The 26,953-nt window shown below is 42.1% G+C and overlaps 1 protein-coding gene across 5 annotated transcripts in view; it reads left to right on the forward strand.

Moving 5' to 3' along the window:
• Positions 1 to 16,325, forward strand: part of POC1B (POC1 centriolar protein B) — a 99,472-nt gene extending 83,147 nt beyond the window's left edge. For all 5 annotated transcript variants that reach the window (XM_082739493.1, XM_082739490.1, XM_082739492.1 and 2 more), the window contains 2 exons: positions 10,494 to 10,715; positions 14,753 to 16,325. In XM_082739493.1, coding sequence (XP_082595619.1) covers positions 10,494 to 10,715; positions 14,753 to 14,857 — 327 coding nt within the window. In that variant the 3' untranslated portion in view covers positions 14,858 to 16,325. The remainder of the gene's footprint in view (positions 1 to 10,493; positions 10,716 to 14,752) is intronic.
• Positions 16,326 to 26,953: the final 10,628 nt, after the last annotated feature.

Here is a 26,953-nt window from a genome sequence, read left to right on the forward strand (position 1 = left end):
TGCTGATGGTAAACTCAGTGTAAAGCCTGCTAGTTTTTGCCACCACTTACTTCCTCCAGTCCTCGAATTTTGATATTTCATCAACCCCAGAAGGGTCTCCAATCCTGGTGCCTTTCCACTGCCCACCTCCTCTGTCTGTGTCCCTCTCTTCTACTTTAGGTTCTGTAGTCCACCATGACAGCCATGCCCTTATCCCTTCCTACCGCTGTTGTACCCACCTGAAAAATTTAAACCTGGTTAAATCTATTTCTTTGCCTACTGTACACCAACACCCAAGCATCTGATTTTGAGTAGACAGCCATGCTGACTGATTGCACCTTAAATTTATACAGAGTTCCAGGGCACTTAGTGCTGCCTAGCCAACCCATTAGCTGAGTAGTTATCCCCTCACTGTCCTATGACATCAGTGCTCTCTTTCTACCAGAACTTTTCCATTAGCACACATTTATACTGTATCTGCCATCTGTAAAAAGGAAAACTTCATTTGACCCCCTCATCCCTGTCCAGCCCCGGTCTCCTCACTCTGCGCCCCTTTCAAGCACAACTCCCCAGAGGAGTTGCCTACATTCGATCTTCATTTCTTCATTTTCCACTCTTCTGAATTCCCAGGTAAATTTTTGTCCCCACCATTCCACTCATGTCAAGGTCCCAGTGCTTCGTTAAAATCAGTGTTTCTACAGCACTTGCTCCTGGTGATCACCCTCTCCTCCTTGAAACTCTTCTGTCCCTTGGCTTGCTGGGCCACTACCTTTCCCACCTCATGGGCCCCTCGTCACCTTTCCTGCTCCTTCTCTTCCTGCCTTTTGAAGTCTTTGCAGCTCTTTCCTTGTTTGACTCCCCCTGAGTGATCATAGGCCCATGGCTGTAATATTTACATGCTGAGGACCCCAACTTCAAGGCAACAGAAGTTCTTATATTTGGGACTTTTCCAGACCTTGCTCTGTGTATCTCTTCATCTGGCTCTTCATTTGTATCCTTTACAAAAGCTGGTGAATAGATAGTTAGATTGCTTCAGATAACTCTTCACAACTTCTCCACAGAAATCTAGAATTATATATGTCTAGTGACAGTCATGACTTTTCCCTTTGGAAGTCTAATAGGTATCTCAAACTTAACATGCTTAAAATTTATTCTCCACCTTTCCTGTTTAAAAAAATACAGCTTCGAGGGGTGCCTGGGTGGCTCAGTAGGTAAGCGTCTGCCTTCGGCTCAGGTCATGATCCCAGGGTCCTGGAATCGAGCCCTACATCAGGCTCCCTAATCAGTGGGGAGTCTGCTTCTACCTCTCCCGCTCCCTCTGCTTGTGTTCCTTCTCTCTCTGTCAAATAAATAAATAAAATCTTTAAAAAAAAAAAAAAACATCATCAATGAAGCTGTATCATAATATCATGTTACCCTGCTTTATTTTTCCTTCATAACCCTTGTCATTACCTAACATTATATCACATATCTGTATATTTATTTTCCTGTTTCACCCACTTGAGTTTAACCCTGTGACCACAGGATCTCTCTTGTTTATTCATTCCTTATAGTAGGCAGCCAATGGTCCTTTAAAGATGTCTATGTCCCCATTTCTAGAATATGTGAACGTGGTTTTTTTTACATGGCAAAAGGGACTTTGCAAATGTGATAAAGTTAAGGATCTTGTGTTGGGGAAATTATTCCGGATTATTGGGATGAGCACAGTAAATCACTAGGGTGGGAAGGAGGGAGGTATGGGAATTAGAGAAGGACTATGACAATGGAGGCAGAGATTAAAATGATGGGGTTATGAGCCAGGGAACATCGGGACCTCTAGAAGCCAGAAAAGGTAGGAACACAGCTCTGCTGGCTTGTCAGTTTTAGCTGTGTAAAACCTATCTTGGACTTCTGACCTCCCGAGCTTTAAGTTCATATACTTGTGTTGTTTTAAGCAACACACTTACAATTTGTTGTAGCAGCACTAGGAAACTAACACAGTTTTGTATCTCTGCTGTTCAGAATTTTTTTGGCGTGTAGGTGCTAAATAAAATGTCATTTGAATGGGTTTTATGACTTCATTATTTTAGATCCCATATAGAGATTATTAAGTTCCGAATTCATACTCTAAATGTTATTGAAAATAAATGACCCATTCTTTATTTGGAAAATAATATCTACCTTTATTTTTATCCAAGCAAAAGATTCTTTGTTATCCTAGTCTATTTCAAGGAGGCATTTCGTGTGTGTGTGTGTGTGTGTGTGTGTGTGTGTGTGTGTAGTAATTTAAAAATCTCAGTGTGTGTGTGTGTGTGTGTGTGTGTGTAGTAATTTAAAAATCTCAGAATATCCGGAATGGAGAGGGCTTTGAAGGGCATTCATTTGAATTTCCTGACCTGATGTTTGTATATTTTTCAGAATATCACCAACAAATGACCATCCCATCTCTATTTTAGAATTTTCAATGATAGGAAACTCACTTTAGCTGGAGGGGTCAAAACCACCCTTAGAAAGGCTTTTCTGACTTTTGTCTGTTTTGTTCTCTACTCACAGAATTAAACCAAGACTAAAAATAGTAGTTCTAAGACCAAACTGACTTATTTTAACCCATTCATTAAAGATATATCTGAAGAGCAAGTCATTGATTACCTTTACATGTGAAATGCCTACTTTGCAGAGTCTTTATGCCAGGCCATCAGAAACCATCAGATACACTGTAGTTAAAATCAAGAAGGGATCTGCAGATTTGCGGTTACGTGCTAAATGCTTCCACTGCTCCCTCAGAGGAGGCACCTCAGACAGTAATTTTTAATAGAGAATGGGATTGGCTGAACTTTGGGTTTTTACTTGTCTCTCAAACTATCAAATTATTAATAATACTATTTTGTTGGTGGTTCACCTGATACAGGACAGTGAATTCAGTGAATTCGAACCCATGATTTCAGCTCAGTAACTGGGGAGTCCTGCCAGCGTCTCATGGACTGTGCCAGAACCCTGAGGGAAAAAGTTGGGAAAGTGGTGGCTCCTGCCCTCAAGAGACTCTCTCACAAACTAGTTGGGAATGTAGACGTGTAAACACAAATACAACAGGAAAGGACAGCGCCATGGTGAGGGAAGAGGCGCCAGGGATTAGTTCTAGCTGGCTCTCCCAGACGGGGAGTGGGAGAGGGCCGGGCGAGGGCCGGGGGAGGGAAGAAGAGGAAAGGAGGAAGGAATAAAATGATGCCTGAACTTCTGTGTGGAAAGAGCAGCACAGTGTCGTGAATGTTCCGTTGTTAATTACATAAATAGTAATAGTTTAAATGTGGACCTTGATTACATCATTGAATGGTTAATTTCCTGATGAAAATTTGCTTGTAAATGCCACCATTTTCACTTTCTATTAATGTACTTTAAACAATTCCTTCTCGGGGCGCCTGGGTGGCTCAGTGGGTTAGGCCGCTGCCTTCGGCTTGGGTCATGATCTCAGGGTCCTGGGATCGAGTCCCGCATCGGGCTCTCTGCTCAGCGGGGAGTCTGCTTCCTCCTCTCTCTCTCTGCCTGCCTCTCTGCCTACTTGTAATCTCTCTCTGTCAAATAAATAAATAAAATCTTAAAAAAAAAAATTTTCCTTCTCAGGGCTCCTGGCTCGCTCAGTCAGTTGGGCATCTGCCTTTGCTCAGGTTGTGATCTCGGGGTCCTGGGATCAAGCCCCATGTCAGGCTCCCCACCCACCAGGGAGTCTATTTCTCCCTCTCCCTGGGCCTCTGCTCATGTGCTCACTCGCTGTCTCTCTGGCAAATGAATAGGTAAAATCATTTTTAAAAAATCTAAAATATTCATTCTCTAATGTAAGTGACAAATGAAAAATTACGCATTAATTTTTCCATGGCGTCTAAGCAGTCTTTTAAGAGTCAGTTTTCCAGGGGCGCCTGGGTGGCTCAGTCAGTTAAGTGTCTGCCTTCGGTTCAGGTCATGATCCCACCGTCTTGGGATTGAGCCCCGTGTCAGGCTCCCTGCTCAATGGGGAGCCTGCTTCTCCCTCTGCCACCACCCCTGCTGTGTTCTCTTTCTGCCAAATAAATAAATAAAATCTTCCAAAGAAAAATTTCTTTTAGGGACGCCTGGGTGGCTCAGTTGGTTAAGCAGCTGCCTTCGGCTCAGGTCATGATCCCAGCGTCCTGGGATCGAGTCCCACATTGGGCTCCTTGCTCCGCGGGGAGCCTGCTTCTCCCTCTGACTCTGCCTGCCTCTCTGCCTGTGCTGGCTCTTGCTCTCTCTCTCTCTCTCTGACAAATAAATAAATAAAATCTTAAAAAAAAAAAAATTCTTTTAAAAAGAGTCTGTTGTCCCCAGAATGTCAGAGGTTTTGTGTCTAGCTCTCAGGACTATCAAATTGTTGGCAGTCGTCTACTCTGTATCTCTTACTTTGTTTTGTATGCTTAAAGGGAGCGTTTTCTCAGCCACTCAGATTTATTCTGCACTTGGCGCATTTTCTGCATATTCTGCATTTCCTATCTTTGACATGGCCACCATGGACCCATCCAAGGGAAACTTAGGGGTGGTGATTTCTCTGCCATCCTTCTGGATCAAGTGGTCTCTCAGAGAACTGTTAAGCTCCACAAGGGGAGGTACCACATCCCTCTTGCTGTTTTCCTGTAGCTTTAATTAAAGCCCAGCACAGGAGGCCTCTGTTTGCAGAATCATTCAAGGAATGAGTTATTCTTACCTCACTGTACTTCAAGCGTTGGCAATAAAAGTAGGAGCTAAGGGAACAGAGTGTGGTTTCTTCCTTTCAAGGAGCACCAGAGGGTCGCTCTCTTTGGCAGTCTTCTGGTCACGGGTATGCTCCTGTTTCTTTTCCATTGTGCCCGCCAGGGATGCGCCCAGCCCTGTGGGCGTTCTAGGTCTCACTCTGTCTTAATTCTCTCCCCACAACAGAATCCTCAAGAGCAGGCCTTGCACCATACTCCTGTTGAACCTCAGTCAGGGCTTGCTGGAGTGTCGGCGCTCAGTAGGCATTTACCCAGGAGAAGAGTAGAAGCCACTTGGAGAGGGCCAGGGTGCGTTGGGAGCAGGGGGACAGCAGCCTCATCTGCTGGACTTCTGATAGCCCAGAATCTTCAACCTATTTTTTCCCTTCTTGACTGCTTAAAAAATTTCATGAATGAGTGTTTTGAAACTTCCCTAAGCCATGCATCCTTCCCTTTTCCTGTACAAGCAGGATGCAAAGTCAGAGTTGGTTGGTGGGAAAGAATCTGCTCATTTCGAGGTTCCAGTACCTCTGAGAGACAGAAAGGGAGATACGTCAGTTGGCTGACGTTGTGGGATGTGGGATGGAGACCTCGTACTTTCCCCATCTCCCTGACCGTCCCCTTGGCTGTTTTTCATTCACCTCCACATGTCATATGATAGTAATTTATTTGTTGCTGGTCCCAAACAAGAAGACCATTATTAAGGCTGTATTGAGATCTTTTATGGCTTAGACTGAGGGACTTAAATCTTTCCTTTGTCTATTTCCTATTACCCTTTCTTCACTAACCACCCTGACTGTAAAACCCCAGAGTTCAAAGATGGTTGCTTAACTAGCCTAAGGCCTTTTCCCATGGGTGGCCGGAACAGTTGCTGCAATACCCCTAGTGATACTTGCATGTACACTCGGAGGTGTGTCATGCCCCGTGTAAAAGACTGTCTTGGTTATATGGAGCATTTGGTTTCTGTCGGTGAGAACAGTAATAAAATCTGTATACAGGTGGTTAACGTATTACTCAAAAATATTCAAGTTCCTGGGGCGCCTGGGTGGCTCAGTGGGTTAAGCCGCTGCCTTCGGCTCAGGTCATGATCTCAGGGTCCTGGGATCGAGTCCCGCATCAGGCTCTCTGCTCTGCAGGGAGCCTGCTTCTCTCTCTCTCTCTCTCTGCCTGCCTCTCCATCTACTTGTGATCTCTGTCAAATAAATAAATAAAATTTAAAAAAAAAAATTCAAGTTCCTGCTCAGTCCAGGGTGTACAGTGGTAAGGGCTCTCACTGCTCAGAGGGGTGCCTAACAGAGCAAGGCCCTGGGACCATGTGCTGAGGGAACAGAGAGACCGTGAGCAGACACACTTAGCTAGGTAGGAGTATGAAGGCGTGTTTTATACATCCTTTTAAAATAAACTTGAGGGCATCTGGGTGGCTCAGTTGGTTTGTCTCGGGTCATGATCCCGGAGTCCCAGAATCGAGTCCCACTTCGGGCTTCCTGCTGAGTGGGGAGTCTCCTTCTCCCTCTGGCCCTCCCCCCCACCATGCACGTGTGCTCGCTCTCTCTCTCTTTCATTCTCTCTCTTTCAAATAAATAAATAAAATCTTTAAAAATAAAATAAAATAAGTTTGAAATGCAGATGATGGATTTTGAGTTTGTTTTTATTATGTTCAACAAATGGTGAATTTATGAAAGAGGGAAGCTTGAAAGTTTTCATCTTCCTAAAAACTGGCTGGGAACCTCATGGGGAAAGTGGCTTTGATCCCAAAGTTACACACCTAGAATATTTCAGCATCTCTGAGATGTATGCTTGGTTATGGTTCATACATCTTTCCTATGTGTATAGGCTATTCAATCTCTCTGTATCTGTTCCCTCGTTTGTAAAATGGGAATACTAGTAGAACCTACCTTATGGGATTATTGTGAGGATTAAATCAATTAATAGAGGTAAAGTACTTGAAACAGTGCCAAATACATAGTAAATTCTGTATGCTAATGGTCATCATGAACCATCATTAGAAGTATACTTCCCATGTTTGAAGGAACCTCACCCAGGAACTCTCCTATGATAGCGAAAAATGTGAAACTGATTAAAATATTTAAAAAAAAAACCCTCTGTAATGTGTGTATTTATATTTTTGCTTGTTTTCATTATAGTTTTAATAAGATAAAATTCACATACTATAAAATTCGCTTGTTTAAAGTATATGATTCAGTGGTTTTTGGTATATTCACGAAGTTGTGTAACCATTACCACTACCTAACTTTTAAATATTTGACCATTGCAAAAAGAAATTTAGAACTAACTCCCTTTCTCCCCTCCCCCTCCCTGCCCCCCTCTGCTCTCCTCTTTCTTTTCTTTCTGTCTCTGCGCCCAACATGAGGCTTAAACTCATGACCCTGAGATCAAGAGTTGCATGTTCCACCAACCAAACCAGCCAGGTGCCCCGGAATTTTAGAATATTTTCATCACCATCGTAGCATTACCAGTATCTCCCATTAGCTCTCTCCTCCTAGCTCCACGGATCATACTCTGTCTTCATATATTTATCTACTATGACCATTTCATGAACATGGAATCATACAATGTGTGATCTTTATATATAGCTTCTTTAACTTAGTCTAAAGTTTTCAAGACTTATCCACATGGTAGCATGTATTAGTACTCCACCCCTTTTGTGAGTAAATAATACTCATTATATAGATATACCACATTTTGTTAAAACATTCATTACTACAGCATTTGGATGCATATGGAATGTTTTCATTTTCTTGGCCATCATGAATAATCCTTCCATGACATTCATGTACAAGTTTCATGTGGATGTATGTATTCATTTTTCTTTGGTATATACCAAGGAATTTAATTGCTAGGTGTTTTGGTAATTCTATGTTTAACTGTTTTCCAGTGTTTACACCTTATACAATCTCACTAGCAAATATATGAGGGTTCCAATTTCTTTATATCTTTACCAACATTTGTTATATTCTGTCTTTTTGTTTCAGTCATCCCAGTGGGTATGAAGTGGTATCTCATTATGGCTTTGATTTGCATTTCCCTGATGACTAATGATGTTGAGCATGTTTTCAATGAGCTTATTGGTCATTTGTGTTTCTTTGGAGAAACATCCATTCAGACCCTTTAACCATTTTTAAATTATTTTTCTTTTTATGTTTGAGTTGTAGGAGTTACATGTAGGTTCTTCAAAAAATCTCTTATCAGGGTGCCTGGGTGGCTCAGGTAGTTAAGTGTCTGCCTTCGGCTCAGGTCATGATCCCAGCGTCCTGGGATCAAATCCCACACAGGGCTTCCTGCTCCACAGGGAGTCTGCTTCTCCCTCTGCCCTTCCTCCCACTCATTCTCTCGATCTCTCTCCTTCTCTCTCTAATAAATAAATAAAATCTTTTTAAAAAAAGCTCTTGCCAAATATATGAATTGCAGATGTTTTCTCCCGTTCTATGGGTATTTTTTTTCAGCTTCTTGATGGTATCTTTTGAAGTACAAAAGTTTTTAAATTTTTTTTTTAAGATTTTATTTATTTATTTGACAGAGAGAGAGGTCACAAGTAGGCAGAGAGGCAGGCAGAGAGAGAGAAGAGGAAGCAGGCTCCCTACTGATCAGAGAGCCAGATGCGGGGCTTGATCCCAGGACCCTGGGATCATGACCTGAGCTGAAGGCAGAGGCTTTAACCCACTGAGCCACCCAGGTGCCCCAGTTTTTAATTTTTATAAAATTCAATTTATTTATTCATTTAGTCAGTCATTTGTACTTTTGGTGTTGTATCTAAGAATCCTGTGTCTAATCCAAGGCCAGGAGAGTTTACTTGTATGTTTTCTTCTAAGAGTTTTATAGTTTTCATTCTTATTTTTAAGTCTATGATCCATTTGAGGTAATGGTGTAAGGTAGGGTCTAAATCCATACTTTTGAATTTAGACATCTAGTTTTTCCTGCACCATTTGTGGAAAACACTATTCTTTCCCCATTAAATTGTCTTGGCAGTCTTGTCAAAAATCAATTGATCATAAATGAAAGGGCTTAGTTCTGGATTCTCAGTTCTGTTCCATGGATCTATATGTTTGTCTTTATACCCATTGCCATACTGTCTCGACTACTATAGTTTTGTACTAAATTTTGAAATTGGGAAGTGTGAGTCCTCTAAGTCTATTCTTCAGTATTTTTTTGGCTATTCTGGGTTCCCTGCATTCCCTTCCGGATTTTAAGATCAGTTTGTCAACTTCTGCAAATATGGCAGCTCGGATTTTGATAGGAATATTATTGAATCTGTACATATCAATTTGGGGACTATTGCCATCTTAACAGTATTAACTGTTCTGGTCCACATACATGGATGTGGATGCCTTCCCATTTATTTAGATCTTTAATTTCTTTTAGTGATGTTTGCAGTTTTCAATGAGCAAGCCTTGCGCTTTTGTTAAATTTATCCCAAGTATTTCATTCTCTTTGGAGCTGTTGTAAATAGAGTTGTTTTTTAAATTTTATTTTCAGATTGCTTATGACCATATGTTTGGAGGGCTTTTTGGCTTTTTATTGTGATAAAATATACACAACATAAAGTTTACCATTTTAATCACTTTTAAGTGTACAGTTTACAGACGGTAAGTATCACAGTGTTGTGCAATCATCGCCACTATCTATTTTGAGAACTTTTTCACCATTGCAAGTAGAAGCCCTGTCCCCATCAGACAGTAACTTCACCCTCCCCCTCCTTCCAGCCCATCGTGACCTCTACTGTTTCTGTGTCTGTGAACTTGCCTGTTCTGCACACCTCTTATTAGTAGACTTGTGCACTATTTTCCTTTGTGTCTGACTTATTTCCCTTAGCATAATATTTTCAGGGTTCATCATGCTGTAGCATGTATCAGCATTCCAGTCATTTTTGAGGCTGAACAATCTCTGTTGTATGTCCAGACCACATTTTGTTTCTACACTTACCTGCTGATGGATATTTGTGTTGTTTCCACCTTTTGACTTTTGTGAGTAAAGCTGCTGTGAACAGTGGTATATAAGTGTCTTTAAGTGTCTGCTCTCAGTTCTTTTGGATACATACCTAGGATTGGAATTGCTATGTCATATGGTAATTCTGGTTTAACTTTTTGTGGAACAGCCAAACTGTTTCGTACAGCAGCCACAGTGTTTGCTGCTCCCCCAGCAATGCCCGAGGGCTCCAGTTCCTCCACGTCCTTATCCACACTTGTCGTTTTCCATTTTTAAAAAAATAATGGTCATCTTGATGTGCCTGATGTGGTATTTGTTTTAAATTAAGAACTAGACTGCATTGGGGCTCCTGGGTGGCTCAGTGGGTTAAGCCTCTGTTTCAGCTCAGGTCATGATCTCAGGGTCCTGGGATCGAGCCCCATATCGGGCTCTCTGCTCAGCAGGGAGCCTGCTTCCCCCTCTCTCTCTGCCTGCTACTCTGCCTACTTGTGGTCTCTCTCTGTGTCAAATGAATGAAATCTTTATAAAAAAAAAAAAAAAAAGAAGTTTTAGACTGCATCTAAACTATCGTTTTAGTGGTAAAACACCTCATCTAGCTCCAGCAGATGGGTACATACAAAGTGTATTTTATGTAAAAAGTCAAGGAAAATTGGAATTTTATCTCTTTGTTGTTAGCTTTATTTTCTCTCTGTAATTGTAATTTTTATAATACCGTAGTTGGTAAACAATTAAATGTAAGCTGGGTATTTAGAAGGAAGATTACTAAATACTTTATATCTATCTATCTATCTATCTATCTATCTATCATGTTGAGGTTTGGAAACTATAACTCTTCCTATCTTTTCTGTGATGTCAAAGACAACAGATACCACCACTGTAAGAACCTTAGCAGACAAGAGCGAAGAGATCAGTGGATATTTCTTGAACCCTTCTTTACTGTCAACGGAATGTTGCCCAACAGCCTTGAAAAAGAAAACAGAAGACGTGAGTGACCTCCCTTCTGAGAGCCAAAGAAGCATACCGCTCGCTCTGACTGACGCTTTAGAGCATATTATGGAACAACTCAATGTTTTGACCCAGGTAGGCCAGTGTGCTTTGTCCTGAGGAGTAAGTTATACAAAACAACCCAGGTTACAGCACCCTGCAGAACTAGCAGAGCCAGGGGGAAAGTTCTTAGAAAGGTAAGCTCAGGGTGGTAATCAATACAGCAAGGCAAGCTCTGCTGAGCTGCTCTGGTAAGATCTTGTAGAGGTAAGATCAGATTCCGCGTGTGCATATGCATGTATGCATTTACACGCACACATGCACACGCGTGTGCACACAACACTGCCCTTGTGCTCTCTCCACCATCTGGAGGCTGGAAGGAACAGTGGAGACTGGGAAGAACAGCAGTGGTACTCCATGCTATAAATGTAATATGATTCTGCTCGGTAAGGTTTTACCTGCAGATTTTTGATGTATTGTGCTCAGATCAGTGCATTATCAAAGAAATATCCAGGGCCATAAGAAAAACGATTAACAATTTCTGGCTAGAATGAAATTTTGGCAGTGCTTATAGTTCTTCACCTGAAGATATTCTTATTATCCAGGATATAACTTTCCTCATTCCAGAGCTTATTACGTTGATGCTGTGTTCTTCTGGAGGTGATGGTTTTGCATACCTGTTTTAGAATGTTACCTCGTCATTTGATGCCTTTTTACCTTTGCAAAGAAGGTGTAGTATGGATCTTTATATATCAAAGGTCTTCCAACTCTTGTCAGAAGATACAGGTGTCATGTAAGGGAAGTGGTTGTTGAAATGGTTACCTCAACGGTTTCCCCTCCAGCTCTGCTGATTCAGTGTTTCCTTTGAAGATGTCTTATTGTTCCTGTATCTCTAGAATGAGGTTGCCCGTATCTGTCAGAGCAGACCTTGCTACAGGTTATCCAGAAAGAGAGGCTATCATGTGAGCTAGAGAGATGTCAGTTCCTTTTCCAGAATACATATTTCAAGTTCAAATAGCTCTTGCATAGAAATCCTCTCATTCTCTTCTCAATACTGGCTGTGTATTATCATCACTGGGGCGGTTGTAAAGCTACAGATCAGGATGGCCAGTTCTCTTCTCCCGACAGCACATTGCCATTGGTCTGGGGCAAGGCCCTGACATTTGTCCTTTTAGGTACCTCATATGATTCTATTTTATAGCCAGGGTTTAGAGGCAGTCATTAAATGAATACTAAAAACCTGTAGATGACATCTCAGGGCCTTTAAGAGCAAGGGCCATGTATGTGGATTTGGGGTCCTGACAGATTGTGGAGAAAGGCCACGTGAGCACTTGGAGTCATCACAAGATTTGTTCGGTGAAATCATATTAAAATCTCTAACTTTCACTTTGCAGTATTCAATTGGAGGTGACCTTCTCTGTATTCATCAGACATTTCTTCCCTTTAAAGACATCTTCCCTTTCAGCCTCATGCCAGCTTTAGTTTTGGTTGGCTTATTTCCCATATGACTTCCTCACCTGCACTGTCCTATTCGATGTCAGGTCCTTCTTAGAGCCTCTCACAAGTGAATCTTTCCACCTCTTTTTACCTGATTCAGGGTTGAATGAATCATTTAAGATTTATTGAATGTCTCCATGATTTTTAATTTTGAAAGACTGGCTTTCTTTTATAATTAAAGAGGTTAAAGCAAGCACAACACACTTGCAAAATAAAAACAGTGAATTTCTGGGCAGTAGCAAATAAAAGAAACATGTTCTGATTCACTTTAATTACAGATGACTGAGGATCTCCTAACTCATTCACAGTGTTTATAACTTATCTGCACTGAACTGTAATCAGAAATCAAGTAAAAGAAAATTACGTTTGATGTGGTAGATAAATGGAATTAGCCCATGTTAAAGATGTCACTCTTATACACCTCAAAAGCTTTAGCATGTGGGATTGTGATAATGTATGCAAAGTATATGGCAAAATGCTTGCCCCCTATAGGTACTCAAGAAAGGATAGAAAATATTATTAGCATCATTTTTAATTAGCCATAGTCTATAGTAGGAAATACGAAAGCAATAGCTATTATATTACGATATCTTAAAAATTATTTACCTTCAGAGGATGATAGGGAATCAGTTCATTTTCTTGACACTTGCTGACTAAAATAATCAAGTATTTATCTTGCCTTTCCTATATGAACTCTACCACTGGATAACCAAGGAGTAGATGAGGAAAGCATCTCTTATTTATAAATTATCCCAGCTAATAATTTTCTAAATGATGGAATTAGAATATCTTCATTTATAGTTCACAAGAATGAATAGTTGTAGGCATTGAGCAGGTCCAACATTATGAGAAAAGAAATGATCAAACCTTATTACATGCGTTCTGATGAAATAGAAGTCTACCGATAGCTTTAACTTTCGGTCTTGTTAGATCCATAGTCTTACAGATCTCATCTGAGTCCAATCAAGCCTTTGAAACCAGCTGCCAATTTGTAGAAAATACAGAGAACAGATCAGACTGACCTGCGCCCTTAGCGCGTGGACCTGAAGATTCATCCTGGTGGAAGCTCTGCAGGCAAAACTCTGTTCTCCGTGGCCTGAGTTTGTCAACAAAGTGTTTTATTTTATTATTTAAAAAGATTTTATTTATTTGACAGAAAGAGAGTAGGCAGAGAGGAAGGCAGAGAGCGAGGAGGAAGCAGGCTCCCTGCTGAGCAGAGAGCCCGATGTGGGACTCGATCCCAGGACCCCAGGATCATGACCCGAAGGCAGAGGCCTTAACACACTGAGCCACCCAGGCGCCCCAACAAAGTGTTTAAAAAAAAAAAAAAGTAAGAGGAGAGGATGAGCAGCTGTCAATTAAAAGGAACTTTAAATGACATCTCAAACTTTGAAAATGGGTAAGACAAAATTATAGTGTCTAGGAATGTACATTTGAAAGATAAAACCTTAAAGAATGTAGGAAAGAAGTTACTATAATGGTCAGGATGGTGGCGGTTGTGGGGGTGGGGCAGGAGTGGGGATTCTGAGAGGCCCATGGAAAGAACTTGGGTGACTGGCAGAGTTCTTGTTGTTCTTTTTTTTTTTTTTTTTTTTTTTCTTTTAAGATTTTATTTATTTGTCAGAGAGAGAGCCCACAAGCAGGGAGAGCAGCAGAGAGAGAGAGAGGGAGACGCAGGCTCCCCACTGAGCAGGGAGCCCAATGCAGGGCTCGATCCAAGGTCCCTGGGATCATAACCCGAGCTGAAGGCAGACGCTCAACTGACTGAGCCACCCAGGCACCCCCAAATGCTAGTTCTTGATCTGGGTGCTAGTCATCAGGGTATTTTTCTCATAAGGATTCATCCAGAGACATGTGTTTTGTGCAGCTTCCTGAATTCACTTTATTTTATAATAAAACGTTTAAAAGAAATCTAAAAGATCCAAGATGAAGTAGTATCAAATTAGATTTGCGGAATTTAAAAGTAGCCGCGTGTGTGCGTGTGTGTGTGTGTGTGTGTGTGTGTGTCGTCATATGCTCATTTATTAGCCACAGGAGGCAAAAGAGCTAAGATTCCTCAAGCCCTATGTGCCAGACACTTACGTAAGCATTTTATGTGCATTACTTCGCTCAGTCTTCCTAACAACCCTGGGAGGTGCTGTCATCATTTGTGAGGTGTGAGAACTGATGCCGATCATTATAACAATTTAAGGGAAACTAGGGATCCAGCTGGTATAGACAGGGTCCATCATGGTTTGGTTGTGACAGAGTGACAGAGCTCCTGGGCTGGGCATGTGGCATCCCCCATCCCCCCATACTGCCGTGTAGCGTGTGGGGCTGCGCACAGGCTACCTGGGGCCCCTTCCTGGCATTGGTGCTTTAGGAGACCAGACAAGAATGGTCTATACAGAGGCCTCATCTTTTACTCTTTTCTCACCAAAGGCATCACTTCTTCATCTTTTCCTCAAATTGCTTCACAGCACATTTTGCCAGTGGTAGTGCCTAGAAGCACAAGAAGTTCTGGGGCTAAGTTATGGCCCCTTCCTGGCAAAGGGGTGGACATTCCAGTTGCTGAGAGGATCTCCTATGTAGAGATGACTGTCATTGTCCTCACCATCGGGTCACCAGGCATTGATTATTTTGTCCTCCTTTTACAGACTGTTTCAATCTTGGAGCAGCGACTGACTTTGACAGAGGATAAGCTCAAAGACTGCCTTGAAAATCAGCAAAGGCTTTTCAATGTTATCCAACATAAAAGTTAAATAGAAAAATATGAACAGAGGCTTGATAAATGACCACATGTACCTGTGCTCAGGAAGGCAGTGCAAGATGGTTCCTCGACTGTGTACTCACTATCATGGCCTTTCTTAGAAGGGCGAGCAACAGAACAAAAGGCAGAAAAGGCATAATTAATGACCAATTTAAATACACAAATCAATGTCAAGGACTAATTCAGATCATTAACATTTATGATTGCAGTAATAAAGTAATAAGTATCCAAGCGGCTCTATATTTCCCCCCATATTATTGTAAATGCCAGTTGTCATTTATAGTACAAATCCTGCCAGGAAAGTAACCAAATCTCCGAATTTCACTGTTAAATCATTTCAACTGACCACGTTCAGGCGATTGCTTAAAGCAGTGGATGTGTTCTCTTCATGAACAACACGCTTGGGGTGAAGTAATACGGTTACCTCTCCTGCATCCTGGACGCAGGGAATGAGCCAGCGGTCTGGCCCATGGGTCTGTCAGCTCAGAAAAAACTTACTCTTCCTTAACCATGTCCCGAAATGATGATCTTAAAAAATTCCTAAAGCACAGACTTTCCACAGCAAGAACACACTTACATACATGACACAGGCCCGTGGGTTTTTCATTTATGCTGTACACGGCTTATCCTTTGCCCTCGTGGGTGAGTGCCCAGAATGATTGGGGTTGTGCCCAGAACTGTGACCCCAGGTTACAATGATGGCGTCAGTGGGATTTCCCTAGGCTCTGGTGCGTCAATGAGGCAACAGAGATACTTACAGAGACACGCGCGCGCGCACACACACGTATGTCCACATGCTTCAGAAATGTTGCTGCTCAGGGTGATTTTGGTGGCTGGGTATAAGTACGTATAATATTCACATCATTGTCTTCCTTTTTTTTTTTTTTTTTTTTTTTTTTTAGTGAATTGTGATTTAAAACAAAATGAAAATGAGCCTGACATTCCAAAAAATGCTCAGGGTGATCTGGTTACAAATGAAGAATTCTGTTTTATCTAAAAAAAAAAAAAGAAAAGAAAAAGAAAAAAAAGAGATTAAATTGAAGAAAAATGAATTTTTGCTTGCTTTTCTGTTAACCTAAATCAAGAACAAAGGTGGGAGAGGGCAGTCTGTATTTATGCTGTCTGTAGGTAACATGGGGAAAATGCTCTCTATGTTTTGAAAAAGAAGAAAAGGTCAAGTCCTATTTGTGTAGGAGTCTGTGTTGACAAAATTTTCCCAAGCAATTTCAATCATATCTATAAGGTGGTTTTTTCAAAAAAATCATCTCGTTGTGTGTTTTAAGTGCCTTTTTATATTATACCAAGTGTGAACTTCTAGACATTTTCAAAAGTTTATAAAGACTAAGTGGCATTGTATTTTTATAACCTCATTCAAAAGACTAAGAAATGAAATGTCATACCAATTTTTGTTTACCATTTCTTAAGCTTCAAACAATAAAGACATTTTACCTTTAAAAAAATTGTGCCTTTCTTTCTAGGTGGTTAAAACCTTGACATATGAAACTTCTTATTCAGCCCAGTCACCTTTCATTGTGCATAATAGTCTCCTGGAGCATTTGTCCAGGTTTCTTGGGCCCTATCCAGTTTGTAGGATCATGGGGGTCAGTCAGGGCCCATCATCTGCATCTCTAAGAAACTCACAGGTGCCCTAGCTGCTTGTCGGCCTAAGGCCCACACTCTAGAAACCCACGATAGAGCTATAGCCACTTCTTAGAATGTGTGGTTGCCACATTTTTGCAGGTATCGTGAACCTTTATAAGAGATCTAAAAACAGTGGTGATAGAAATTAAAATGCCTTGAAACTTTTTCAAGAGGGTCATGTTATAATCCCCCCCTTTTTTTAAGCGTTTGCAGATTCTCTTTGCTTTTCCTCTGATTTCCAGCCTCTCCTCCGCCCCAACCTGCATATTCAGCTGCCTCATCAACATCTCCACTTGGTGAGTAGGCGGCTCTGAATCTGTCCTAAACCAAACTCGACTCCCCCCTTCCGCACCACCTGCCAGCTCCTCCCCTAGGTCTCCTCCTCTGTCTCTGCGAGTGGCAACTCTCCCGACAGGCGCAGAGCTCAGGCTGACCACCTCAGAGTTAGGCTTGCCTGCTTTCTCTCACACCTCACATTCTATTCGTTCAGAAGATTTGGTCAGAATGGATGAAACACCTGTCACTTCTCACTTCCTCCTGTCACCTGCCAGGGCCTAAGCCACAGTTATCTCTTACTGATGATGACCTCCACCTCCCTGCAGGCCCGTCTGCTGTCCTTGCAGTAGGCCAGAGTACTCACTGAAGAGCGAGTTTACCCATATGGCCCTTCTGCTCCAAACCTTCCAGGGCTTCCCATCTCAGCAGCGTAAAGGCTCAAGCCTTGGCAGTAGTAATGTGACCCCTACCCCCTTCTTGTGAAACTCCTGTCCCCCCTGCCTTGGGTCACCCTCCCTCACTGCCCTCTGACCTTAGGGGCTTCTTTGCCTTCCTTTGAAGAAGCTAAATCACTCCTGCCTGAGGGCTTTTGTACTTGCCATTCCGTCCACCTGGAACTCTCCGTCCCCAGCCCTCCTAACATTCCAGCCCTGCTCACAGGTTGCCTTTTCAAAGACCTCTTTTTGTAAAAATATTTTATTCTTGGGGCTCCTGGGTGGCTCAGTCAATTAAGTGCCTGCCTTCAACTCAGGTCATGATCCCAGGGTCCTGGGATGGAGCCCCGCATCAGTCTCCCTGCTCAGCGGGGAGCCCGCTTGCTTTTCCCTCTCCCTCTGCTGCTCTCCCTGCTTGTGCTCTCATTCGTTCTCTCTCTCGAATAAATAAATGAAATCTTTTATTTAAAAAAATTTATTATTAAGCAATCTCCACACCCAACATAGGGCTCGAACCCACAACTTCATGATCAAGAGTTGCACACTCCAGAGACTATGCCAGCCTGGTACCCCTACAAGGTGCATTTTCAGAGGTGCCCTCCGTGACCACCCAGGATGAAATCATTCACTTCCATTCATTCCCTGCATGTCTCTGGTCCAACACAGATGGCAATACCATTGCAATTCTGCCCTTTCCACTGTGGCTCTACCTTCTCAAAATGCAAGTGCTGTCATCTCTAGGTTCCCCCGCCAACCACATAGCAGATACTTGTTGAGTAAATGGGAACTTTCATTTATTTGAGGGCTTTAAAAACATTTGTCAATTCACTTCCAGCTGAAAGTAGTTAAGACTAGGCTGAGTGGACTGGTAGAAGTAACATAGGTAAAAATTTAGATGCTTGGGGCAGAGTGGGTATTGCTCTGGCTTACTATTTATTGTATACTCATAGGTACATGGACAGCCTTCTTTTTAAGACCCCCCCCCTTTATAAAAGATTTTATGTATTTGAGAAAGAGAGAAAGAACATGAGCAAGGGTAAAGAGGCAGGTATCATAAGGAGAGGGAGAAGCAGATCCCCTGCAGAGCAGGGAGCCGGACGTGGGGCTTGACCCCACCACCCTAAGATCATGACCTGAGCCGAAGGCACACACTTAACCAACAGAGCCATGCAGGCGCCCCACATGCAGTCTTCAAAGCCAGAAACGCCTGGGTGTACATTCCGGCTTTGCTTTTCTCTAGCTGTATGACCTTTAGGAAAGGTATTCACAGAGCTTCATTTTCCTTACCTATAAAAGGTTGAAAATAATAATCATGTTTGTGAAATGATTAGCACAATAGCTGTCAGAGAATTAAGTGCTCAGTAAATGTTAGATATTAATGCTCTTTATTAATCATCTTGATTCCCTGGACTGTATTTTCAAGTAATATGATTTCAACTATAACTGTGGGAAGGATATAGGTATTAAGTGCTAATGAATGAAAGCATGGTATTTAATCCAGAATTAATGTTTTCCTTATTAAAAGTACAAATAGAATACTATGTAAAAGAAATTAGCCTTCCATACACAGAAAACCTCAGGGTTCAGGCCAAAAGCAAGTCTCTGAGCAACTTCAGAGGAATTCAGCCCAAGCATACAAATGCCGTAATTATCCTAAATAGAGGCAGGGCAGAAATGAAAAGTGGGAGAAGGGACTGGATTGTGAACCAAGTAAGTGCCAGTGAGACAAAGACTTACCAGGAATTCATACCGTCCCTGCCCTTTGACATTTTGGAAAACAAGTATCATTTGCTTTCTGCCTTTTCTTTTAAGACAAAGCAATCCAGAACCTCACTTAACCTTTCATTCACATGAGGAGCAAACTTGGTCTGTTGTTCTCAAAATAAATTCTGTGCATCTAAGAGGATTGAAAGATAAGCCCTCTACCCATGGGTAGAAATATTTGGCTGCTGAGAGAAAAAGGACTCCAATATTTGGAGGTTATGGACAATCATGTTCAACTCATGAGCAAATTCAGTAATAAGTATGGATGGGTCTGTAATAGATTTTCAAGTGGAATTATAGCTTCAATACATCGTACGCTTCATATTCCGCTATGGTTCATACAATGTCATTGCCTGAGCAAGTCACGAGGTTTTAGATTTCATGCACCAGAGGATTTATGAATGTACATGGAATCTAGAAACACTGTGTAATTGTCAGGTTGTCCTCCCTAAGTCCCAGCTGGGACTCTCGGTCCCAATGGCAGCTTGGGCTCACTAGGAAAATAGGTCAGTGGCTTGCCAAGAGGCAGAAGTTAATGGGAGCAGAGACGGTGTGCACAACTACTTTTTTTCTTTGCAAAGTACAAAAGTTGTCTTTTCTTTTGAGCCAAATCTCAAACATGTTCCTATTAAAAATAAAGGCTCTGCTTTGAGGGTCTTCTAATAAAGTAGATTTCACAACAAAAGCAGCAGGAGAACTAGCTCACTCATCTAAAATTTCTAAATTTATAAAGCAAAACATGTATGAGAGGAAAAGATGGGCAGGAATGCAACAAATAATTGGGAGTATCCACAGCTCAGAAGTAGAATTTTAGTAATCCATGATACAGTCTTACACAAAACTAATGGGGCAGACTTAACGTATGTACAAAGAACTACATGGAAAGATAAGCAAATTTTCTTTTTTGGTCAAGTGGGTTTTTAAACAAAATTTGACCATGTTCTAGATTACATGATATAAAGGAAGGTTCCAATGCTATATTCCATGTATCCCACAGAGCAAATCATAAAGTTAGAAATAACCAAATGAAATGCTCAATCACACAGAAAACACGGAAAAGAAAACTTAAAATCCCATAATACTCGGGGCAGTGAAGAAATTCCAAAATGTAATGAAGAGTATTTTTAAATGCAAATAGAATGTAACCCATGAAATTAGATGAGATACCACTGTAACCATGAAAGTATGAGCCAAGGGTTTTCCTTAAAAATGTAAGAAGTGGGGGCACCTGAGTGGCTCAGTGGGTTAAAGCCTCTGCCTTCGGCTTGGGTCATGCTCCCAGGGTCCTGGGATCGAGCCCCACGTCGGGCTCTCTGCTCAGCAGGGAGCCTGCTTCCTCCTCTCTCTCTGCCTGCCTCTCTGCCTACTTGTGATCTCTGTCTGTCAAATAAAAAAATAAAATCTTTAAAAAAAAAATGTAAGAAGTGATCATAACAAGGTGAAAGGAAAATATAACAAAGTTCACATAAAAAATGGGGAAAATAGTTGGCTCTTTGAAAATTTTAAAGTTAAGCATTAACCAAAAGGAGAAGAAAACTTATTTTATTTCAAAAGTAATTAATAAAAATGTGGCTAACTTAAACTTTGGTCCTTCGGGTTACCGTGAACATTTTTTTTTTTTTAAGATTTTATTTATTTGACACAGAGTTCACAAGTAAGCAGAGAGGCAGGCAGAGAGAGAGAAAGAGGAGGAAGCAGGCTCCCCACTGAGCAGAGAGCCTGATGTGGGGCTCGATCCCAGGACCCTGAGATCATGACCTGAGCTGAAGGCAGAGGCTTTAACCCACTAAGCCACCCAGGCGCCCCCCGTGAACATTTTTAAAGTAAATGTCAGTCACTCATCAGAGTGAAAAAATCGGGAAAACAAATGTAATAGGAATGTGATTTATGTAATTGTTCATTTCAAGATTTTTCCATGGCTCTTGGGTAGCGGCGTGTGTGTACTTTTTATCTAGCCTTGTGTTGATGGATGATGGGTATGTCAGGCTGCTGTAGCTCCTTTGACACAAAGCCTTTTCTTGACTGTCATACTCCAATCCTTCTGCAGACTCCTGGTTTGGCATAAAAAGTGTGGCTAGGACAAACTTGTAGAGCGGCACATTAACCTTCTGGGAGCAGGAAGAGTATTTTTAAGAGCCCCGTGATGGGTATTAAGGGGCGCACGCATTGCAAGGAGCACTGCGTGCTATATGCAAACAAGGAATCATGGAACACTAAAAAAAAATTTTTTTTAATAAAAAAAGAGTATTTCTCTTTTGTCATATTCTTGGTACAAATGTATGATTAAGAAGATTAATCATCTGCCTCATTCTAACCTCTGTTCCTTTCAGTGACTCAAAACCATGACCAGGTAGGATAAGAAGGGCACTTAATGATTTTTAAATATCTTTTCAAAATGATTTTGTGCTAACAAAAGGATACCTGTAAAACCTTTTAAAAAAAAAATACAAAAAAAAAAAAAGGCAGCATGCCATCACTTTGGGATGAGACACGTCTGTGTTTGCCCAGGATCCTCCTGTGGCCCAGAGAACGGACACCGCAAAACTCAGATGGGCAGAAGCTGCGGAGCTCTCTGCTGGGAAAGAGAGAGAAGAAGGTCTGAGACTGGGGTGAAGGGCTTCTTGCTCAGTCAGACTCCAGGATATCTCGCATCTCATAATTCTCACGAAACACTATCTCCGCCTTAGGTTGTTTCCTCTGCTTAATCCCCAAAGGAAATCCCTTTGCTTTCCAGAGATAAAAAGTTAGTAGAACAAAGAGAAAGTCAGGGGAAGTGCCTGGGTCCCTTGCTCTAGAATTTCACTGAAGCCTTTCCAAGCCCCAAGGATAGACCCTGAGGGCCACACTGTTTATTCCTACACCTGGATTGAATATCAAGGTCTGTGAGAAGATGAATCATTTAGAAACCTGATGTTCTTGTAGGGGGTTGTTGCCTTTTGAGAACTCACTTATTAATAACAACTGTGTCAAAGGCAAAAATCACGTAAAAAGTTCAAAGTCGTTAAATCCTCTTTCTGCACTGCTTTCAGCGAGTGAGAGTCGGAAGTGCCAAGCGCAGGGGGAGGGGGGTGTCTCCCTGTCACTGTGATGTTGTGATGTTGATCACTCTTTCTCTGAAAAGAAGAGATTAAAGACCCACGGAGTGGCGGGGTGGGGGGGGGGGGTATTGAAGAGAACAATTAAGGTGGCTTAAGGTGGCAGCTTTTACTCTGGGGAACACCTGTCTAAGACTTTCATTATTTTCCTTTCCAATTTCTCCCTAAACCGCGAGCGTCAGGCAAATGACGCAGGACGGGATCTTGGACCAGGTGGGATCATGAAAGATGCATATAAGAGGAGTTGTGGCCAAGGAGTGTCCTGACTCTTTTCCAGTACACTGCGTATTCAGGAGAGCGTCTGTAAGCTGGTGGGGAGAGGGGGCACTTGCAATGGGAAGAAGCAATGGAAGTCCCTATCTGGCTGACGGAAGAAACCAGAGGCGATAAAATCCTAGACTCCATTTATTCACCATTAATATAAGCATTTGATGTCTTAGACTTTGGGTAATAATCCAATTGCTGTCCTAGAAGGGGCTCCTCAGAACACCGCTCTCGGTGTCCGTGTACCTGCCATTGGTCAAGTTGGCCGCTGGTGCACCTGGCATTGCCAGCGGGCGCCGGGCATATGGGTTCTGCTCCGCCTCTGCGGCTTTTTGGTTTAGGTACCGATATATATATATATATATATATATATATTTTTTTTTTTTTTAGATTTTATTTATTTATTTGACAGATAGAGATCACAATTAGGCAGAGACGCAGGCAGAGAGAGAGAGGAGAAGCAGGCTCCCCGAGGAGCAGAGAGCCCAATGCAGGGCTCCATCCCAGGAACCTGGGACCATGACCTGAGCCGAAGGCAGAGGCTGTAACCCACTGAGCCACCCAGGTGCCCCTAGGCACCGATATTTAAAAATGAAACAACTGCTCATGAAAATCCAGGTTTCTGGGTTCTATTCAAAAATGGGAAGATCTGGTACTCTATGATGGTCATTTACTCTGGATTCTACGTTCTGTTAGTCCCTGCAGGTGGCCCGTGTCACGTAGCGTCCCCTTCCAGACACCTTGTCTGCTTGTTTCTGTGGCCGGTCACTGCTCTGTCCAGTCGGTGTCAGAACAGTGTGCCTGTGTGGCTCAGAGGGCAGCTCTCACGATCCCGTGGACTCGGAAATGGGAGAAGTGAGGAAACAGCTCCTCATCTTGAGGAAACGGAAACTCAGGATAAATGTGTGCCAGGACCCAGGCCGTAGCCAGCCCCTCTCCGGCCCTGAGCCAGCCCTCTTTCCACTGGTCTCTGCTGCCTCCTTTACTTTGTATTTTAGTTCAAGACAGTCAACATATTTCAAAAACCATCAAGCTTTCAAATAATCGTATGTTCAGTGGGGAAAAAAAAGAAAGGAATATCCTTCTTTATGTACAATAGGATTAGAACAGTAGTACATAATGCATTGAGAGAAGACGTGAGGTAGGGGCCTTAGGAAATGTTTTTATCTTCTGTTTTCCAAACGTTCTTAAATAATGACTTATTAACTTCTAGAATAAAATAAAACTCTCTTGTTAAGCATTCTGAGCTCATTGAAGCAGCTGCCTTACTGGTCCTAACAATCCTGCTTCCCTTGGCCAGAAACTCCCTTCCTTGCTTCCCTTATAGCTCCGATTGGCCCACGGGCCGCGGTCCTGGCTAATGGGGTGGAAGGAACGACTTCCGGTCGCTCAGGATTCTCAGGACCTGCCGTCTGAAACACAGTTCTGTGAAAATGTCAAGCAAAATTCTGGAGGCAGAATTTTATCTTCTGATCTTGAGGGAACAGACCCTAAACCCAGTTTTAGATACCCCAGTGAAGAATGTCCTGTGGTTTATGTAATTAGTATGATTTCTATTACTTGCAGCCAAAGAAAGTGAATATTTGAACCTTTGAACATTTGCATGTACATTTTCTATGAACATTTACATTTTCTTTCAGTTAATCCATGTAGACACATTATCCAGAGTTCAGGAGTTTTTTGTTTTGTTTTGTTAATTTCCTTTCCCAATACTATCTAAGTAAATTGAAATGAGAGCCAGTATTTCCGATAATCTCATCCAGTGAGAAGGATTTGTCAGGAGATGAATAGAAGGCTCTACGCCGTATTCCGTTTAAGAGAATGCAGATAATCGTCCGTTTTAATTCAGGTCACAGGTTTGGTTCTAACAAGCTTTGGGTTTCATGGGGCTGATCAAGTAGGAAAATCTTTCCATCGATCATTCCGAAAATGGAAAGAAAATAGACATTTGATTTCCTACAAGTATTCGCATGAGGTAAGTCACCCTGTGGATAAACGGACACAGGCTGGAAGGCAGAGCTGCGAGAACAACCAGTGTCCTGAGGCCTCACTACCTTCAAGTGGTTCCCTTCAGCCTCCCGAATGGCTCACACAGCCTTGGGGAAGAAGAATACCAGGAGAAACACAAGTGTCACCGGAGGGCACGGAATCAGCGTTAAATGGGAGGGAAAGCCTTCCATGGCCAAAGATGTCCGCCAAATACCAAATTACACAAAATGCAACCATCTGTAAAACATTTATAAACTAATGCATACTCTAAGTGTCCTGGAAGTTTGTCAACTATACTTAAACAACAACAACAAAAAAAAAAAACAAAAAAAACCTACTTAAAATAAGGAAATAAAGGGGCGCCTGGGTGTCTCAGTGGGTTAAAGCCTCTGCCTTTAACCCAGGGTCCTGGGATCGAGCCCCACATCGGGCTCGCTGCTCAGGAGGGAGCCTGCTTCCCCCTCTCTCTCTGCCTGCCTCTCTGCCTCCTTGTGATTTCTGTCTGTCAAATAAATAAATCAATCTTTAAAAAAAAAAAAAAGAAAAGAAAAGAAGTAATTGTCCAGGAAGAAGTTAGGGTAGGAAGCATGATATAGACTTCTTCAATCCAAGGACCAGATGGGGTTTGGATTTTGTTTTCATAGAACACAAATGTCTTTGAGGAACACGGTTTGGGAAGCTCTGCCGAGTCATTCATTTTCAGGTTTTACACCTTGGTGAGTGAAATAGCGCACAAGAGAAGACAGGAAGCAGAATTTCTTCCTTCCCAGACCTACCGAAGAGCTCTCAGAACTGGCAAGACTTGCTTAAAGGGAGCTGTGCCATGCTGGCTGTGAGCTGTCCTCTCCCCTGGAGCTTCTCGTGTTCTGACTCGGCAGGTCTGCCAGATCCCAGGCAAATCGCACACATGTGCATATACACGGTAGATAGATGCTCCCTATCTGTATCTTCTATAGAATAACATAGATACAGATATTTGCCATTTGTCTTATGGTGATTGTGAACATTCTCATTTTAAGAATAATGGTAAGTAACCTAATGACTCTTGGCTTTACAAGACTCTTTAACATTTCTCTTTTTTTACTTTTTATTTTGGAATAATTTCAAAAGTTGAAAGAGTAACATGAAGCCAGATACTTTTATTGTTAAGATTTTATTTTTGAGTAATCCCTTCACCGAAGGTGGGGCTCGAACTTACAGACCTATGATCAAGACTCATGAGCTCCACCGACTGAGCCATCCAGGTGCCCCAAAGCCATATCCTTTTTATCCAGGTTTCCAAGTTGTTAACACTTTGCCACTTTTGCTTTATCATCATCTATGGATCTATCGTTCTTTCTATATCTATCATCAATCCATCCATCTTCTGTCCGTCTGTCCTCGATCATCTGTCCTCCCCACATCTATTTTCCTGAGACAATTAAAGAGTTGCAGACACGACGCCCAATCCCACTAGAAATGTCAGTGTGTATTCACAAGAAGACAAGGACGTTTCCCCCGTAACCACAGTTTAGCCATCGAAGGACGCTCACACACAGAACCACCACGTAATCCACCTACCCCTATCTGGATTTCACCTGTTGTTCTGGTACGTCCAGAAAAACACTTTTCTAATCTTTTGGCTCCGGTCCACCATTCTATGTCACATTTCCTTTTGATGTCTCTGTAGTATTCTTCAATCATTCTTTATGTTTCATGACTTCAATGTTCTTGAAGATGTCACACCTCTTTTTTTTTTTTTTTTTTTGGTAGAATTTCCCTGAGTTTGGCTTTGTAGACTGGGTTTCTCTATGATACTATATGCATTTTGCCAGGAATATCACGGACGTGGTGCTGTTCCTCTGTGCGTGTCATACCGAAGGACGCGTAATGGCAATCTGTCCCGTTATTGACAATGTTCATCTTGATTTCTGGTCAGGGTCAGGCAGGATTTTTTTTTTTTTTTAAGATTTTATTTATTTGACAGAGAGAGAGATCACAAGTAGGCAGAGAGGCAGAGAGAGAGAGAGAAGAGGAAGCAGGCTCTCTGCCAAGCAGAGAGCCTGATATGGGACTCGATCCCAGGGTCGGGCAGGTATATTTAAAACAACACACGAGGTTAAATGCCACCATTCTGGGTGTAAGGCTGCCTTTGCTCCAGCCCTGCAGGAGAAGATGAGAGAAGAAAAGAACATAGGCTGGAAAAAAAAACTCGAGAAAATGTGCTGAGGACAACCAGGTTTTCTCGTTCAAGAATTTCCTGGATCGTGAAGGAGAAGAAAAATAGAGTTTCCCTTTTCTCCCTGCTAACAAAAAGGGGTGTATTCTGGTTGACACATTCAGGAAGTATCAAGTTTGCTGTTAAACAGATTATAAGACATGTTTTTGCCATATCAAACCATGAGATTATTCTGGGTCATGTTTTTACTGCTGACTCAGTCATCCATTTACATGAATCAGTTTTAACCTCCAAATTCATCCAGTATAATCCAAACATTAATAGTGCATAAGTTACGAATGGATCAGAGAAATGCCAGCTCGGGGCTGGAATTTGAATTCTGGAGCAACTGTTTCAAAGGTAAGTGGTATGTTGTGGGCAGAAGAATCCTCAGAACTACCATGGGGTTGGGTGGGGGGCTGTGCCAG

Source organism: Mustela nivalis, assembly GCF_964662115.1.
Source record: "Mustela nivalis genome assembly, chromosome: 7".
Lineage (NCBI taxonomy): Eukaryota > Metazoa > Chordata > Mammalia > Carnivora > Mustelidae > Mustela > Mustela nivalis.